Genomic DNA, 19142 nt, shown 5'->3' with positions numbered 1-19142 from the left:
GCAGGAGGGAGGGGTCAGGGAGGCCCAAGCTCTCTGTTGGCGCTGGCATTGACGGGAGGCCCCAGTACTGAGGAGAGAGGATGGACGGCCTGGAGGCTGCGCTGGCTCTTTGCTGCCATGCCAGTTGGCTGGTTCTGTCCCTGGGTAGGTAGAGGCAGCAGACATGTTCCCATGAGCATTTCATGCAGATGAGGGGATGTTGCCTCCCCATCTCCCCATCCTCCCGCACCAGCTCCTCTGCAGGCGCCTGTGAACCTCAGTGTGGGCAAAAGGGAGACGAAAGGGTTCAGAACACAAAACGCCACCCCAAAACGAGCCCTTCGGCATGTTGACTAATTGCAGCTGAAGGCACTTGAGAAGCCTCAGATGCAAGGCTGGCTGGCTGACCTCCCGCTCTGTCCCAAAAAGCAGGTCATGAAATCTTCCCTAAGAAGCGTGCCCGCTCTGTACCAGGAAGAGGAGAATGTTCTTATCACCAGGGGCTGGGAGTCCACCCCAAAACTGATCTGTACAAACCCACCAAAATAACCCCTGTCTTTCATTAGTCACTGCCCCACAATGACTGACCCTAGAAACGAAACTTTCTCCTTTGTCACTTCTCCATAAATTTATCATCTTTTGTTAAAAGGGTATATTAGCTCTCAGTCCTAACGGCTTCTTTGGGTCTTCATTTTTCTTATGAAAGTTCCCGTGTGCATGTAAAAATATTAAACAAAATGTGTATGCTTTCCTCCTGTTAATCTGTCTTTGTTAGTTCACTCAGCTACAGAACCTAATGGGAAAGAGGGAAGTTCTTTTTCCTTCCCTACAGAGGTCAAAAGGGGTCCATTTTAGGAACCACTTGGCCAAAGACAGTAAGACTACATAATTTCCTTGGACATCTTAACTCCTTCCTTTTGGAAAGCTAGAGACAGTCCCTAGTGGCCAAAACTGAGGCATGGCCATGGGATGACATTTTGGCAGCCTTCACACATGAACTTGAGTTTGGCACCCCCAGGGCAAGTAACCCAGAAGCAGAATACACAAAGGGGCAGGAGTGGATCTGCTGGTGTTTGGGATGGCCTTTCATAGGGATAGGAAGCAGTGGGGGCAAGTGTGACCTCAACTGTCATGAATGAGTCATTTCCCTGGAAGCCAAGGGAAACAGGCTATGGGAGTGGTGTCTGTGACTGCATTGTCTGGTGTGCAGTCATTAAAGAATGTCAGCCAGGTGCAGTGGCCCACGCCTTTAATCCCAGCACTTTGGGAGGTGGAGGTGGGTGGATCGCCTTAGGTCAGGAGTTCGAGACCAACCTGGCCAACACTGTGAAACCCCGTCTCTACGAAAAATACAAAAATTAGCCGGGTGTGGTGGCACGCGTGCCTGTAATCCCAGCTACTTGAGAGGCTGAGGCAGGAGAATCGCTTGAACCCAGGAGGCAGAGGTTGTAGTGAGCCGAGATCACGCCACTGCACTCCAGCCTGGGTGATAGAGTGAGACTGTGTCTCAAAAAAAAAAAAGAATGTCAACTGCTCCTGGCTCCACAGAGATATGGCCCAGGTGACAGGGCTATTGAGAGGCCCAAGGGACCCTGATCAGCCAGTGGTGTCTTTGGAATAGGTGCTGCAAGCTCTGGGAGGTGCTACTGCGCACCAGAAGGTTGGTGAGTTGGCCAAGGGTGTGGAGCTGGCTCCAGAGGGGAAGGAACAAAGGGAAGGGACCCTCTGGGAGCTGGAGACACTTGGGAGCCTGGAGGCAGGAATTCCCTGCCATTGCCTGAGGCCTGGTTTAGAAAGTACAATGCAGTATTGGCATGGTGGTTGCTGGCCTGGAATGTGGTGGGGTGAAGAGCGTGGCGGAAGGACACACTGAGTTCCTGACCATCCAGCAACAAAGAAGCAAAAAGACCTTGGAATCCATGAGAAGGTAGGAGAAGTTTCTGCCGGGGTGGGACGGGAGCTCTGAACTGGGGCTGGACAGTCAGACGGGTTTCTGGGTGAGAAGGCTGCTTCCCTCACAGGCCATGTGAGCTACAACAGTTGTATTCAGAAATGGTCGCGACTTTTGACAGGGTCCAGAGCAAGGGATACAGAAATGAATTCGCTCTGATGAAAAGAGCTGGAAGGAACTGAAAATTAAATATGAAGCCTGTGGCTATAGTTAGAGTTTAGGAAGTAACCTATTTAAAATGGGATGCACATAGGTTGGACGTAGGTGGGTGAATGTATTCAGATGATAATAACTAGTCTAAGTAGAAAGAATGAAGTATGGTTAACCAAAAAATGCCTCTGGAGTGCTAGAGAGATGTGATGAGAGAACGTGCGAGTGCATCTTCCTGTGCACTATGAAAGACCAGTGATTTTGAGATGCTGACAGCGATGAGGCTGGTGGGTCTTCCCCTGTCGACAACCTCCAAAATGGATATTCAGAGTCCTTCCAGCTCTGATTCTCAGACATCTAAGTGAGACGTGGGAAGTCTCATTGAACATTTCCAAGAGCTGCTTCTGATTTGTTACTGATGCTGAATGGTATCCTGAGTTCATGCATTTCAAGTTTGTGCAATGAAAATAAAATGTGAAAATTCACCCCAAAATGTGAATATGCCCCCAATTCTTTGAAAGACTTTCTAAGGAATAAATAATAGAGTGGTAGATTTCTGCCAGCCTTCTGCCTTGATCCTTGTTTCAACTGGCATAGTTCCAAGCATGTTGCAGAAGTACTTTTTCAAACTGGGGCTTCTGTGATTACACATGTAGAGAGAATTTTAAAGGGGTCTCCCAAATCATACATAGAATTTTGCATATGATTACATTTTAAAGGGTTATAACATTGCCTCCTTAAATATGCCACTGCATGCTGACCAGAAGAATTAAGCAGATCTAAAAATCCCTTGCAGACTATTCACTCCAACATTAGATGCAGAGTTGCAAAACTGTACCAAATTAGCATTGTAAAAAATCACTTGCATTGTAGACACTATAAGGAAGTAGTTAAAAAGAAATTTACTTTGTTCTTTTTATTATTTCCTGTGACAGCTGAGGACACTCATGTTTGCAGAAATGTTTTCATTTTCATTTAGATCCCCCTTCTGTTTGATATTAGCAAAAATAACAATGCACTGTTTATATCCCATCTGTTGTTGGCGTCAAAGAATTCTTATGCCCATGGAATTGATCATGAAGAGGAACAAGGAGAGTCATGAAAAGATGAAAACTATTCTGTTAAATGCCTTTGTAATTAAACTACTGGATCTGAGAAAAAAAGTACCAACTAAATTTCCATGTATTTAAATTTTTTTTGGTGTGAAAACATATAGCAATTGGAAATCTGTCAAGGCAAGTAAAAAACTTTTCCCAGTGTTAATGAAATTTGATTCATGATATTTATCTACAAGATATAAAAATATAGATGGATCCCAGATACTCAGGAGGCTGAGGCAGCAGGATCACTGGAGCCCAGGAGTTCATACTGGTGGAGAAAAACATTACTCATATGGTGACAAAGTACCAGGCAGTTATAATGCACAGCCAGAGTTAAGATCCCTGCTCCTTAAAAGGGGTTCCCAGACTCGCAGCATATCGGCGTCACTGGCACACCCACTGTGTCAGCATGTGCAGCTGAACCATGCATGTCCCAGGTGATCAGCGATTCATGGTGACTCATCATCCAACAGCGTGTTCCTCTTGGCTTTCCTCGCTTTATGCTCTAATCTCTGCCTGAACCATCATTTCTCATGACTCCTGCGCTTCCTCCTTTCCACAGGGTAAAGTCCACACTTTTAATCTGGCCTCCAGCCCTTTGCAATCTGTCCAGTCTCCCCTTCAGTCTCTTTTAACATCACATGAACCCTCCACTCCAGTCAAAACTCCTTGTAGTTTTTGGCCTCTCAGATCCCGTGTCATTCCTGCTTTTTTTCCCCCTTTGAAACCTGAGATTAAACCCTGCTGGCTCTGGGAAGCCACTTCTAACTGCCATGACACAGCACAACATCCCTTTCTTCCGGCACTTACTGTTTCACAATTTGGTGAGCATGGCATGCTGCCTTATACTGTGATTTAATCCTTTTTAAAGGTTGAGGTATAAAATAACATAAAGTGTGTCAACAGTCCTGATCTTAAGTGTTCTTGATTTTTTTTTTTTTTTAACATCCGGGTACGCCTTGTCCATTTTTCTTTTTCTTTGTATGTTTTATCTACCTATCCGCACTGAATATCATTTAAGGGCAGAAGCATGTTCTCATCTCTAGAAAGAAGCCCCACATGGCCTGCATGTTTTGGACTAAATCTTTCCCTGGATTGTCATTTAAAATGTTTTTAAATTAAAAAAATTATTATTTTTTTTTTGAGACAGTCTCACTCTGTCACCCAGGCTGGAGTGCAGTGGCACAATCATGGCTCACAGCAACTTCTGCCTCCTGGGTTCAAGGGATTCTCCTGTCTCAGCCGCTCGAAGTAGCTGCGATTACAGGTGTGCACCATCATGCCTGGCTAATTATTTTTGTGCATTTTTAGTAGAGACGGGGTTTCACCATGTTGGCCAGGCTGGTCTCGAACTCCTGACCTCAGGTGATCTGCCCACCTTGGCCTCCCAAAGTGTTGGGATTACAGGTGTCAGCCATCATGCCCCACCTGTATTGTCATTTTGAGTAAACACTGCTGAATTGTTTGTCCTGGCATTTCTCAGCAGGGAGAGAGGATGTACAAACCCTGAAGAACGGAGGCAAACATTTCATTGTGGACAAATGCTGTGAAGGAAGAGGACACAGCTCTTGAGTGTCCATACTTGGGACTCTGTGCGCTTAGGGTGCCTGCTTTACCTGCCTGTCTGCTGTCATCAGAAAGCTCGAGGCACTATCAGGAGTGAGCAGCCAGGCCAGGCACACGTTTGCTATGCAGTGCAAGGAGCCCACTGTGGGAGGCACCACACCAGGCCCAGAGATTGACACTATGACAGACACTGCCTGGCCCAGGCTCCCTATGGAATTTGCAATCTAATGTAGAAAAACAAACCTAGGTAAACCAGATAGCATTTTGCTAATTCCAGTCGGTTGATTAAACACAAAAACAAAAACGGGTCTGTTCATCAGTTTCCTTAGTGTCCACTGGCTTGTAGCTTTTTGCTATAAAGATCTTGAGCTTTGGACTTTGGCTACAGAATTGCCAATAGGATGTTGTGTTTTTGCAGAGCAAGTCCCTACCTTCTGCTTTATAGTGTGCTTGGCCAGCAGATGCTGATACTATGCTCAGTTAATAAGGTTCTCTTATCAGACTGGTGCTTATTTTCAGGAGTCTTTTTTTTTTTTTCTGAGATGGAGTTTCGCTCTTGTTGCCCAGGCTGGAGTGCAATGGTGCAATCTCGGCTCACTGCAACCTTCACCTCCCGGGTTTAAGCAATTCTCCTGCCTCAGCCTCCCAAGTAGCTGGGATTACAGGCATGTGCCACCATGCCCAGCTAATTTTGTATTTTTAGTAGAGACAGGGTTTCTCCATGTTGGTCAGGCTGGTCTTGAACTCCCGACCTCAGGTGATCTGCCTGCCTCGGCCTCCCAAAATGTTGGGATTACAGGCGAGCCACTGCGCCTGGCCCAGCAGTCTTTTCCAAATCAAAGACAGCAGGGCGGGCACACAGTGTCCAAGCCTCATGGTCTGCCTGTATTTAAAAGGCATCTAGATACATTGGCATTCCTTCAGCAAGAAACAGCTTTACTAAGAAAATTCTCCAGCAGCACACACAGTATCATCTGGGTTCCTGAACTGAAATAAACTAAAAGTAGAGGAAAGCATTTTGTGTATTAATCCAGTCTACCTTTTTTCTTTCAATCCTAAATCCATGTTAGAAACTGTGCACTTGAAGGCGGAAAAATGAAAGGAAGAAATATAACTAGTAGTTAAATGGAAGATTAACTAGTTCCCTGATGTGTTTCAGTTGGATACTTTTGTAAATTACACACATCTTTGGTGTGGGGAAGTTTCAATGTGAAAGAGAATCTTGTAGTCATGAAGAAACAATTACAGTGAAGAAGCCAGGGGGCCGGGCGCGGTGGCTCACACCTGTAATCCCAGCACTCTGGGAGACCGAGGCAGGCGGATCACTTGAGGGTCGGGAGTCTGAGACAAGCCTGGCCAACACGGTGAAACCCCGACTCCACTAACAACAACAACAACAAAAAATTAGCCAGGTGTGTTGGTGTGCATCTGTAGTCCCAGCTACTCAGGGGGCTGAGGCAGGAGGATCGCTAGAACCTGGGAGGTGGAGGCAGCAGTGAGCCGAGATCGTGGTGGCACTCCAGCCTGGGCGACAGAGTGAGACTCCGTCTCAAAACAGCAACAACAAAAATAAGCCAGGGACCCTAGAAATACGCAAGAAAAAGCCATACTAATCAAACAAAAATTTAAGTGGTAAGACTGAGGGTGAATTTGGAAAAATATGCTTTCTGAACAAAATCTACCTCAGAATTTTTTTTTCCTTTTTTTGAGACTGAGTTTCATTCTTGTTGCCCAGGCTAGAGTGCAATGGCGCAATCTTGGCTCACCTCAACCTCCGCCTCCCAGGTTCAAGCAATTCTCCTGCCTCGGCCTCCTGAGTAGCTGAGATTACAGGTGTGCACCACCACGCCCAGCTAATTTCATATTTTTAGTAGAGGCGGGGTTTCTCCATGTTGGTCAGGCTAGTCTCAAACTCCTCACCTCAGGTGATCTGCCCACCTCAGCCTCCCAAAGTGCTGGGATTACAGGCGTGAGCCACTGTGCCCTGCAATTCTTTTTTCTTAAGTATTTTTTAAAACAGGATGCACACTCACATCCAATAACATGCAGTTTAAAATGATTTAATTGACAAATTCTTGTGATTTACATTTCAGTATTTAATCAACTGCAAAAGTGAGGAAATAATTCATGGGCCTGTAGTGCTTTTGAAAATAATATTTATGACTCATAAAAATGTACATTCATAATAGTATGACATGAACATATTTTAAGAAAGTTCAAGCATATACAAGCATTGTTTAATCTCACAAAATATATTAATTTTGTTGGGAATATTTGCATTATAAAAGGGTCTTCAGTTTACCAAAGGGTTCAACACTAACCTATTTTTAAAGTTGTAATTATTTTTTCCAATCTAAAGGGGGTTAAGGCCAGGTGCAGTGGCTCAAGCCTATAATCTCAGCACTTTGGGAGGCTGACGTGGGCGGATCACCTGAGGTCAGGAGTTCAAGACCAGCCTGGCCAACATAGTGAAACCCTGTCTCTACTAAAAATACAAAAAAATTAGCTGGGCATGGTGGTGCGCACCTGTAATCCCAGCTACTCGAGAGGCTGAGGCAGGAGAATCACTTGAACCCGGGAGGCGGAGGTTGCAGTGAGCTGAGATCGCGCCACGGCACTCCACCCTGGGCAACAGAACGAGAGTCTGTCTCAAAAATAAACTAAAAGAGAGGTTAAGACTCATGCTGTCTTCACACATGGCCCTGCACAACCATGTGGAGGACAGGAGACATGATCTTCTAAGAGGGATATTCTTGAGAGATGCTGGGCAGACAACCAACAAGGGTCCCTTAAAGCACACTTCTGAACAACGTCCAGTCAAATGTAAAATAACTTAAATATGAGGGCCACTCCTCATTTGCACGCACCTGTTACACTTTTTTTTCCTTACTCATTTACACTGGGAAACATGTTATAATAGTGAATAGTTGGTTATGAATCCTTCAAAGAACTTGGAAGGGCCCCTATAATTATTTTCTGAAACAATGGAATTCTCTTATGGAAAAATCTTCCAGTGAAGGAAAGGGTAAGTTAAAAAAAACTTGAATTAACTTAGGTTAGTATACTTGCCAAGGCAAAAGCAAGTTGCTTTTCTCCATGTTTCCAGGCTATGGGAAAGTGGTGGCTACATGCTTTACTTTTCAGCCAGAAAATACACACTGCCATTCCTGAGAAGACGGCAGGCAGCACAGCCGGGCTCCAGCCTTAAAGAGTCAAGCTTTCTCCTTCCTTCCAGTCCTACCTCTTTACTTCTCAGACTTCCAGCTGGCTGGATGTATACATAAACGACTTGCATGGCTAAGTAAAACATTCCAGCTTATATTTTCAAGGTTTTCAAAGAGTTCTTGCTTTTGGACAAATTAATAAGTGCAAATTAGAACTTAAAATGCAGTTCTAATTTTATTTCTATTTTTGGTTGTTAAAATCAAAACAAAACCTACACACACACAGTCCCAGGGATTTCCTCAAACGAATCAACAGTTCTTTGGCAATGTTAAGAGTGTGTAACATGACTGCCGTGCTAATTAGCATAATTTATAAGACGTCTAATAGCGTTGAAACAGGAAAATAACTATAATCTTGTTAGAGAAGTTCGTTTGAAAGACACTGTCAAATGTCACACTTTCTAAGTCTTTTTAAAAACTCAATTTAGTAAGTAGAAAATATAAATGAACATTTAATTTTTCCAGATAATAAAGGAAGTTATTCGGCATTTTTCCCAGTTACGCAGACAATTATCACATGAAAAATTATAGAATGTAAGCAGTAAGAGAGTATTATGCAAAAATATCCTAAGGTAATTTCAGTATAAATTATAGGACCAGATTTATTAATAATATACGTTATGAGAACAATCAATTGCAGTCTCACTGTGAAGGCAAAAACAAAACAAAAACCAAAACCCAAAGGATAAACAGAAATAGCACAGTCCACCGAATACACTGCATGGTGTTTATAACTGTATAACCAAAATAAGTAATCTTTCCCCTCTCTTTAACTTTTATGCACCACCTGCCATTCTAGATACTATCAATCACACTAAATAATAAAAACCAACCACCTTCAATCTGATCATTCTGGGCAGAAAACTGAATACAGTTTTGACCAGATCTTCGAGAACGATTCATATACACGAAATTAACTAGTTCTGTTAAAAGGCTGCTATAAAAATACCATCATTACGAGCTATACAGAACTTTCGAATCCAGCTAAGAGTGGAGAAATACTGAATTTCTTAATTTATCTGGAGAGGGCTGTAAACCCAAAGGTAGAAGGGCATTTCAGCATTCTGGCGTGTTCAGAGTTTCTAGGGTATAGTATCTCTCTAACACACAGAGAGCATTTCAAAGGGTGGCTATGGCCAGGAAACCTCAGAGCGGGTTCTGCCGTCACACTTGATCCCGAAGGCGGGCCAGTCTCTGAGAAAGTTCATCCTGCTCCGCCGAAGCCACGCTCGTGCCCACGGAGCCGGTCTGCCCCTGCGGCAGCTCCATGTTGAGATCGAGGCCCGCCTCATCTGCCATTTCCTGGAGCAGCATATCCACTTGGTTCTGGGGAGTGGTGAGCGTCGTCGTGCTGCTCATCGTGTCTTCCATTTGCTGCGTCTGGACGTCCAGAGTCTCAAACTGGTGCTCGAATTTGTCCATCAAAGCAGAAATCTTCTCCAGATTCATGGTCTTCAATGTCGCATCCATCGACTTAACCACACCAGCCATCGACTTGGTCACCTTGCCCATCGTCACCGCCGTCTGGACCCTGGCAGCCACTGCATCAACTCGCGCACTCATTCTCAAGAAATTCACCGCCTGGTTCTTCTGGCGGATGGCATTTTCGGCGTGTATCCTCGCAACTTCCATGTTGCCCTTCTGAATGGCCTTTTTAATTTTGGCCTTTTCGGCCTTTTCCTCCTTATCGCATTTTTTGGCACTCCTACTCAGTTCTTTGGCAGCGAACTTCAGGTTGAACAAGTGTTTCTCCATGTTAGACATAGTCGGACGGCTCCTTTGGGTCGGCGGCCCGGCTGAGACGTGCGCGGAAGACAGAGAAGGCAAGGTAAGTCCGCTCCCGGCCGCCGCTCCTTTGTTTTGGTCCCACTTCCTGTTTCTACTGTGCGCGGCGCAGGTGGTGACGTCAGAGCCCAGCGCCAAAGGCGGGGCCTGCGGGACGGACGGCGCCGGGGTGGGGCCTGTAGGACGTAAGACGCAAGGGGCCGCGCATGCAGGAGGATTCTGGCCGGACGCTCCGGCGCTGCGGCGGTGGACGCTCGCTTCCAGCGCTGCGTTCTACCCGGTTTTTAAAGTTCTTAACGCATTAGTCAATTCATAAAAATTAGTGCCCCCACGCACTTTCCTAGTAATAAATCTACGGAAGTAGACAGGATCTGTGGAGACCCGCGTGTAAAATTACCCAAGCTCCAAACTTGGCAGGCTTTATAAAGGGTGACTGGCTAGCGGGCTAAAAACCAGCCAAACATCAGCTAGGTCTTCGCACTAACGCTTGCTTTATTAGCATGGGTAATTTCCACTTTCTCAGGGGAACTGGAAACCATGGATACATTAAAAACAAAAACATTAAAACAATACATTAAAAACAAACGGGTCATTGACGCGTCTCCATCTTTGACTACAATTTGTGCTAGAGTTCTGTAATATCTTTTTATTGCATTGGGTGAAAATAACCTTCAAAACTGGCACCACCAAATTTATACTTTGGAAGTTCAGCTTCTAGGTGAGTTGCCAGTAATTATCCAAAAATCGTCCCGTGGCTTAGTAATAAAAAGACCCATCTTTTGCTGACACCATTCTATCTTTTTGATGTTTTATAAATATCCAAGGAACTTCACTCACATTTAAGTTTGACAGGCTAAACTGTCATTTTAAATTATGCAGGCAAAGTATGGTGAGATATTAGGACCCACACCCACGGGCATACATCAAAACTGTCACTATGTATTACGCCTTTTAAAAATGCTGGCTTTCAAATGGCAGCAATGTGTGCTGTCACTTTTCTCTTTAGAAAGATGCCTCCGATACAGCAATAACAATGTAAGAAGACCGAATCTGCCCTAATGAGGTAGGCTGAAAATGAACCCTGAGAGCGAATTCTGTTTAGAGATCATTTTAATCCAGCAGTCCGCCACTTCGCTTAGCTTCCTGTGATAGCTTGCCAGTCAGTTTCACACCACAAGACCTTCTGAAGACATAGCTTTGATGTTTTCACTCTCTTGCTCCAAACCCCGGGCATGGAGGCTAAACCTGCTGTGCAGCTGCTGGCTCCCTTGTCTTTCGCGCCCCTCCGCCTCCGCCAGTCAAAGCAAACCGCAGCATGGAATTTGAGCATTATTTGTGTCATTTGGCCAGCGGGGAGAATGTGACTGACGCCCGGTCCTGTGGCTATGCTGTTCCTGTTGCCTGGATTTACTGTCCATGCATCTCTGCCTATTGACACCCTGCCAGTCCTTCAAAACCCACCTTCACCATGGAGCCTCCCCAGGACTCCTCCTCTGTGTGGCCATACTACAGGGCACATTGCCTGGCAAGGGGTCTGTGTGTATAGGTCACCTGTTACAGTGTGAACTACTTGGATGCAGACAACACTGATTCTTTCCCCTCTCCATGGAGCCCAGCAGGTGCTCTGCACACAGCAGCCACTGAATCCAGATGGCGTTGCTGAATTTAATTGTATTTCAGAGGGGATAGGATGTTACCCTAGTTAGCGGCTTAGCTATGGTTCCTTTTTGCCCCGCAAAGCAGTAGAACTCTTTTTCCAAATGAAACTTTTCTAGAAATGGAATATAAACAACCAAAAAAAAAGAAAGGGAGGAAATCTGTTCAAAGTGGATATAGAGAGCTTAGGCCCCCTACTCTGCTCACCCTCCATTCCACTCTTCCCTTCTTTTAGGTCCTGGTTTTTCTTGGAGTTTGCAAACAAGTTTCATATCCAGCTTCCATGTCATGCTCCATAGTTTTCTTTTTTCTTTTCTTTTTTTTTTTTTTGTTTTTGAGATGAAATCTTGCTTTGTCACTCAGGCTGGAGTGCAGTGGTGTGATCTTGGCTTACTGCAGCCTCCGCCTTCTGGGTTCAAGCGATTCTCCTGCCTCAGCCTCCCGAGTAGCTGGGATTACAGGCACACACCAGCACTACCGGCTCATTTTTGTATTTTCAGTACAGCTGGGGTTTCGCCATGTTGGCCAGGCTGGCCTCAAACTCCTGACCTCAGTTGATGTGCCCACCTTGGCCTGCCAAAGTGCTGGGATTACAGGCGTGAGCCATCATGCCCAGCCCATAATTTTCTTAATGACAAGTTCTGACTAGGTGAGATGGTTTGGAATATAATCGTGAGAGACTCTGATATATGATGATGATAATGACAACTAACATTAATAAAGTACTTATGCACCAGACATTGTTCTGGGCACTTTACATAAATTAACTCATTTCAGCTTTGCAAACCCTATGAAGTAGATACTATAAATGTCTCCAGTTCACAGGTAATGAAAAGGAAGCACAGAGAGCTAAGAAACTTGCCTGAACCCACACATTAGGTAAGTGTTAGAAACCGGATTCCATGGATGTATTGGGACCAGTAATAAGGCAATAGGGAATCCAAAAAACATGAATTAATAAGAATAAAATAATGATCATCATGTAGCCTAAAGAAAGTTGACTTTCCAGCTGTTTTTTTGAGAAGACAGAGTTGCATTGACTGCAAAGTTAATATGAACTTTATAAAGTGTGGTTGTTGACTGGGCACAGTGGCTCAGGAATGTAATCCCAGCAGTTTGCAGGGCTAAGGTGGGTGGATCGCTTGAGGCCAGGGGTTCAAGACCAGCCTGGCCAACATGGGGAAAGCCCGTCTCTACTAAAAATACAAAAATTAGCTGGGTGTGGTGGCGCATGCCTGTAATCCCAGGCACTTGGAAGGCTGAGGCAGGAGAATCACTTGAACTGGAAAGGTGGAGGTTGCAGTGAACTGAGATCACGCCAGTGCACTCCAGCCTGGGTGACAGAGAGAGACTCCCTTTCAAAAAAAAAAAAAAAAAAAAAAGAAAGAAAAAAAAAAAAGAAAAAGTATGGTTGCTAAAAGAAGTTGCTATCACCTGAAGCTACATTCCTTGGATGATGACACCTCTACTTTCTGCGCTGGAGAGAAGGGATAGGTGGAGTTCCAGAAGCCATCTTCCCAGAGAGACCAGGGCAGACTAGAATTCTGAAGAGAAGGCTCTTCTCCTTCTCTCCCTGACAGTTCCCCAGCCCTGCCCTCTTCTTTCTCTTATCAACACCCCAGCCATTTCCACGGTGTTCAATAGGATCCATAGCTAACTGCTCTCATGTTCACATTTCCAGGGAGAGATTTGCTTCTGAGCTCCAAACCCATATGCCCAGCTGTCTCCTTGGTGCTGGGTGCTTTGGGGTCCAAGACTGATTGGCAACTCCTCAAAGTGACTGAACTCAGTCCTTTCCCCCAAATCTGCTCACTCCCATTTACTACTGGCACCTCCATCTACCTTGTCATTCGAGTTGGATTCGGAAGAATTATCTCTGACCACCGTGGTATCTGAATCTGCATCTGCCCTGGCTCTAAGGTTTTTCCATTCTTTATATTCCATTGAGGTTGACAACCTTCAGGGTCTGTTTCAGCTTGGTACGCTTTCTCTTTTTGTGTATCTAGCAAAAGGAAGATTATTTTGGGATTATTATTAAAGGAGGTTTTGGTCCTACAACCATGCTGATTGTACGTGAAAATGTTTTGGACCCAATGCAGATATGAAAACAGAACATACAGTTTATAATGACTGGAATTGTTTAGCAACTACCACATTAACATTGAAACCTTGCAAGTCCCATAGCCAAATTTTGTCTTAGTGAAAAAAAAGAAATTTTTGATTAAAGTGCAGACATTTCTAGAAAGCTGCGGGTCAAGCCAGTTAATTATTTTTATTTTTATTTTATTTTTTTTTTTTGAGACGGAGTCTCGCTCTGTCACCCAGGCTGGAGTGCAGTGGCGCAGTCTCGGCTCACTGCAAGCTCCACCTCCCGGGTTCACGCCATTCTTCTGCCTCAGCCTCTCCGAGTAGCTGGGACTACAGGCGCCCGCCACCACACCCGGCTAATTTTTTTGTATTTTTAGTAGAGACGGGGTTTCACCGTGGTCTCGATCTCCTGACCTTGTGATCCGCCCGCCTCGGCCTCCCAAAGTGCTGGGATTACAAGCGTGAGCCACTGCGCCCGGCCCAGTTAATTATTTTTATCATGAAATGGAGAAGAAAAATATGCTATCGTTTGGCACATCTGGCTGATTTCTTTTCTTTCCTTACTTTGAAATAATACAAGTGGTTAAAATGAAAATATTTAAGCAGGACATTCAGTTTTACTTCATTGGAAAACAATCATTTGCTAAGTCTGAAGTCACTCAAAAAATAAAAAAAGAGAAAATAAAAGGTATGAAAAACAATTTTCTCGTGTGTGTTAAACTATTTCTGGATTCTCATCGGTATGTTTCTGGTGATTTTGAAATGTTATACCTCAAACTAAGGGCTCCTCCTCACTTATCACAGTTTGCATTTTTTGCATATATTTGTGTTTGATCAGCAGCAGGCTTTCCTATTAGATGTGGCATGGTGACCTTTGGTTGACTACCTATACCTGGTACTATTCAACCTCTGGAAAACAGAAACCCAATAAATTTCTGTTGAATGTAGGAATATATGAATGCAGCCAAAGGAAATGGCATTGGATACATATTCACTTGGTGGCCATTTTGAGGAATACATTACATATATGTATATATATATAATACATTACATACATATATAATATTAATTTATTACACATATTATGTATTACACGTATGTATACATATTTTCCTCTATATCACCTTTTTATTGGGGAACACAGCTAGAATTAAAAACGCTGAGACTCCTCAAGCCTTGGGAAATTGCAAAGTCACTGTCCAGGGCTGGGTGTGCTGGCTGATGCCTGTAATCACAACACTTTGGGAGGATGAGGTGGCCCAGGAGTTTGAGGTTGCAGTGGGCTACAATGGCACCACTGCACTCCATTCGGGGTGACAGAACAAGATCCTGTCTCAAAAACAACAACAAAACAAAACCAAAGTCACTGTCCCTCAAAATATATTAACAGCAGCCTGGGCAAGATGGCAAGACCCCATCTCTACAAAAAATAAAAAATAAAAATTAGCTGGGCATGGTAGCATGTGCCTGTAGTCCCAGCTACTTGGGATCCTGAGGTGGGAGGATCTCTGTGTCCAGGAGTTCGAGACTACAATGAGCTATAATCATGCCACTGTACTCCAGCCTGGCTGACAGAGTGAGTCTCTCTCTCTCTCTCTCTCTATATATATATATATATATACACACACACACACACACACATATATATATTAAAATGATGTCAAGATTTAAAAATAAAAATAAGAAAGAGTTAGAAGGAAATAGAACAGCATCATGTAAACAGAATTCTGCATTCCTCCATCTGCAGTTTAAATGCATAGTTTATTATTCCTCTTGGTGATGTGGTGAGTTAATACTGTTATGAGGAACCTAACTTCCATGTTAGTCGAATTTGGCATTCACTTATTTAGCAACACAGTGATTCTCCTTCTCCTTCTCTACACTGAACAACTTACCACTTTGAGAAGCTGAAAATGAAATCTCAACACACCTGTCCCTCTAAGGCTGGTACAGGATGCCTCTCTTTTCTGGCCTCAATTTCCTCATTTATAAAGCTGGAAAAATAAGGCCTATGATCTAATAGTGGGTAATAATCCCTCATCAGGTCAGATCACCAGAGAGGGCCACTCAGAACCGCTTAACTTAAAAAATCCCTGAAACAAGACTTACTAAGAGAAAAAAATGTATTATTTAAGTGGCGTTTTCCTGGCAGTTTGTAATGGATGTTTGCAAATATCGTGAAGACCATGTAGAGCTGACACAGCAAAACTGAGAAGGCTGAGTGGGCCCCTTCTCTCCCTCTCTCTCTTCCCCTCTCCCTCCCTCTCTCTTTCTCCTCTCTCTCTCTTTTCCTTCCTTCTCCCTCCCTCCCTTCCTTCCTTTATTTCTTTCCTTCAGGGTGTCACTCTGTCACCTGGAGTGGCGCAAGCTACCTCTGCCTCAACTGGGCCCATTTCTCTCTGACTCCTCTAGTTGGAGAGCATTTTGTAGGAAGAACATCTACTCCTTTGGTCGGGTTCCTACAAACGAACGTACAAACTCAAGCAATATGGCAGGGAACCAAACACGTGAAATATTGTTAGGTCTATGAAACACACGATATAGTCCCCTTTCCAATCCGTGTTCCTATTATTTTTTAGCAGTCTTTATTATGCTACTTTTTTTTTTTATTTTCAAGGAAAGTGTACTCTCCTGCACACAGAATTTTGCCATATCTCACAGCTGTCTGGTTGACTACTGGGAAACATAGTTTATTCTGAAAACATGCTTCTGGATGGAAAATGATTTTACTATTACAAACCTGAAGATAGAAGGACAGGATTGCAGCTGGCGTAATACGGTACAAATCCCACTTCTGAAGGAATATGGAAGCCAGTTGTTCTTACATAATTTTTATGTTTTAACCTGAACATTAAGCTTACAATCTATAAGTTAAAAATAGCGAGGCCAGGCGCGGTGGCTCACATCTGTAATCCTAGCACTTTCGGAGGCTGAGGTGGGCGGATCACGAGGTCAGGAGATCGAGACCAGCCTGGCTAACATGGTGAAACCCTGTCTCTACCAAAAATACAAAAATTACCCGGGTGTGGTGGCACATGCCTGTAGTCCCAGCTACTTGGGAGGCTGAGGCAGGAGAATCGCTTGAACCCAGGAGGTGGAGGTTGCAGTGAGCCAAGATCGCGTCATTGTACTCCAGCCTGGGCAACAAGAGCGAAACTCCATCTCAAAAAAAATAAAATAAATCAAAAAATAAATAAATAAAAAATAAAAATACCGAATGTACAAATTGGCCAGTTAATTTTGTTGCACATTAAAATCTTCTCTCATCCTCCTCGGGGAGCACCTTCTGTTCATGATGGGAACAGATTGTGAGAAGTCAGGAGCTTTTCCCAGGGCTAGTTTGCATTGAGTATTGGTAGATGGTGGTGGAGGGAAAAAGCATTTTTCTTCTTCATTGCTGTTCCCGGGGACATGTGTGTGCAGCTGACTCACTCATACCCTTAACTGATGCTGTGATTGATCTGCCTTAGACCCAGCTTTTACTTAGCATCATGTCTCAATTAGATTAAGTTCAAGGCACAAATGATTTAAAACGGCCACGGCCACAGAATGGAGAGCACTGGTTCCAGCAACCATGTATCCTGAGAACCTTTCTATTTATTTATTTTGAGATAGAGTCTCACTCTGTCACCCAGGTTGGAGTGCAGTGGTGTGATCTCAGCTCACTGCAACCTCTGCCTCCCGGGTTCAAGCGATTCTCCTGCCTCAGCCTCCTGAGTAGCTGGGACTACAGGCGCCCGCCACCACACCCAGCTAATTTTTGCATTTTTAGTAGAGACAGAGTTTCACCATGTTGGCCAGGCTGGCCTTAAACTCCTGACCTCAGGTGATCTGCCTGCCTTGGCCTTTCAAAGTGCTGGGATTACAGGCATGAGCCAGTGCCCGGCCCTGAGAAACTTTCAATTTAAAATCCCTTCAATTCTAGTCTAACCCACACACTTCATGTAAAGTAAGGAGTCATTAGCCATTAGTGTCCATGGAAGGGTAATCTTGGCCATTTCTTTTCGTCAAGGAATAACTGCAATTAAACTTTTCGGCCAAAACATAAAGTTTTTTTTTTTTTTTTGAGATGGAGTTTCACTCCTGTTGCCCAGGCTGGAGTGCAATGGCGCAATCTCGGCTCACTGAAACCTCTGCCTCCCAGGTTCAAGCGATTCTCCTGCCTCAGCCTCCCGAGTAGCTGGGATTACAGGCATGCACCACCACGCCCTGCTAATTTTGTATTTTTAGTAAAGATGGGGTTTATCCATGTTAGGCTGGTCTTGAACTCCCAACCTCAGGTGATCTGCCCACCTCGGCCTCCCAAAGTGCTAGGATTACAGGTGTGAGCCACCGTGCCTGGTGACATAACAATTTTGTTAGTTTAAGCTAGTGTCTTTCGTTAGGAAGCAAAATGGTATTAGAAATCAAATATGGCCGGGCGCAGTGGCTCACGCCTGTAATCCCAGCATTTTGGGAGGCTGAGGTGGGCAGATCACGAGGTCAGGAGATCAAGACCATCCTGGATAACACGGTGAAACCCCGTCTCTACTAAAAATACAAAAAAATAGCCAGGTGCAGTGGTGGGCGCCTGTAGTCCCAGCTACTTGGGAGGCTGAGGCAGGAGAATGGCGTGAACCCGGGAGGCGGAGCTTGCAGTGAGCCGAGATTGCGCCACTGCACTCCAGTCTTTGGGCGACAGAGCAAGGCTCTGTCTCAAAAAAAAAAGACATCAAATATAACAACTTGGTGAGCCCTACTAGAAACAATTTATTTTTAACATCTGTTTATTTCTTTCCTTTTTTTCTTTTCTTCTTATCTATTTATTTATTTTTGAGACAGAGTCTTGCTCTGTTGCCCAGGCTGGAGTGTAGTGGTGCGATCTCAGCTGACTGCAACCTCCACCTCCCCACTTCAAGTGATTCTCCTGCCTCAGCCTCCTGAGTAGCTGGGATTACAGGTATGCACCACCACTCCCGGCTAATTTTTGTATTTTTAGTAGTAAAAAATTTTAAATATTTTCTATTTTTAGTAGGTGAAACCATATTGGTCAGGCTGGTCTTGAACTCCTGACCTCAGGTGATCCACCCACCTTGGCCTCCCAAAGTGCTGGGATTACAGGCGTGAGCCACCGCACCCAGCCCCTTTTTTCTTTTTTTTTAGCGACAGGGTCTTGCTTTGTTGTTCAGCTGCAGTACAGTGGCACAATCATAGTCCACCGTAGCCTCAAACTCCTGGGCTCAAGGGATCTTTTCACCTTGGCCTCCCAACACGTTATTACAGGCATGAGCCACTGTGCCTGGCCTTAACACCTCTTTAGAATGTGAAAAATCCTTTAACAAAGCAGAATACTTCTTATCACTTTTGTACCTTTATAATGTACCATAATAGCATTCAGTTTCTTCTGAAACAGTCAACACCCTAAAGTCACTCAACAGTGAAACAGTCAACACTCAAATAGTCAACAGTCGAAAGGAGGCCAAAGAGGAATGTTTTTAAAAGAATTGCTAACTTTACAATGAGTATGAACTAAGTCAGGGGTCCCCAAACCCTAGGCCACATTCTCATGCTGTGTGAACCAGGCCACACAGCAGGAGGTGAGTGCCAGCCAGCAAGCAAAGCGTCATCTGTATTTACAGCTGTTCCCCATCAATCGCATTACCG

The 19142-nt window shown here is 44.4% G+C and overlaps 2 protein-coding genes across 4 annotated transcripts in view; both read right to left on the bottom strand.

The window, feature by feature from the left end:
- GNAL (G protein subunit alpha L) overlaps window positions 1-19142 on the bottom strand; it is a 205473-nt gene that overhangs the window by 25818 nt on the left and 160513 nt on the right. The gene's annotated exons all lie outside the window — the stretch shown is intronic.
- CHMP1B (charged multivesicular body protein 1B) lies at window positions 6886-9904 on the bottom strand. Its single transcript, XM_055238747.2, has one exon. It carries the CDS (start codon window positions 9732-9734, stop codon window positions 9135-9137), a length of 600 nt encoding a protein of 199 aa, XP_055094722.1. The 5' UTR covers window positions 9735-9904; the 3' UTR covers window positions 6886-9134.

This window comes from Symphalangus syndactylus, chromosome 1 (genome assembly GCF_028878055.3).
Source record: "Symphalangus syndactylus isolate Jambi chromosome 1, NHGRI_mSymSyn1-v2.1_pri, whole genome shotgun sequence".
NCBI classification, from domain to species: domain Eukaryota; kingdom Metazoa; phylum Chordata; class Mammalia; order Primates; family Hylobatidae; genus Symphalangus; species Symphalangus syndactylus.
This window is presented reverse-complemented; position numbering and strand designations above follow the sequence as displayed.

Coding starts and splice junctions, on each gene's coding strand:
- CHMP1B (XM_055238747.2), bottom strand. CDS start 9,734: ATGTCTAACATGGAGAAACACTTGTTCAACCTGAAGTTCGCTGCCAAA.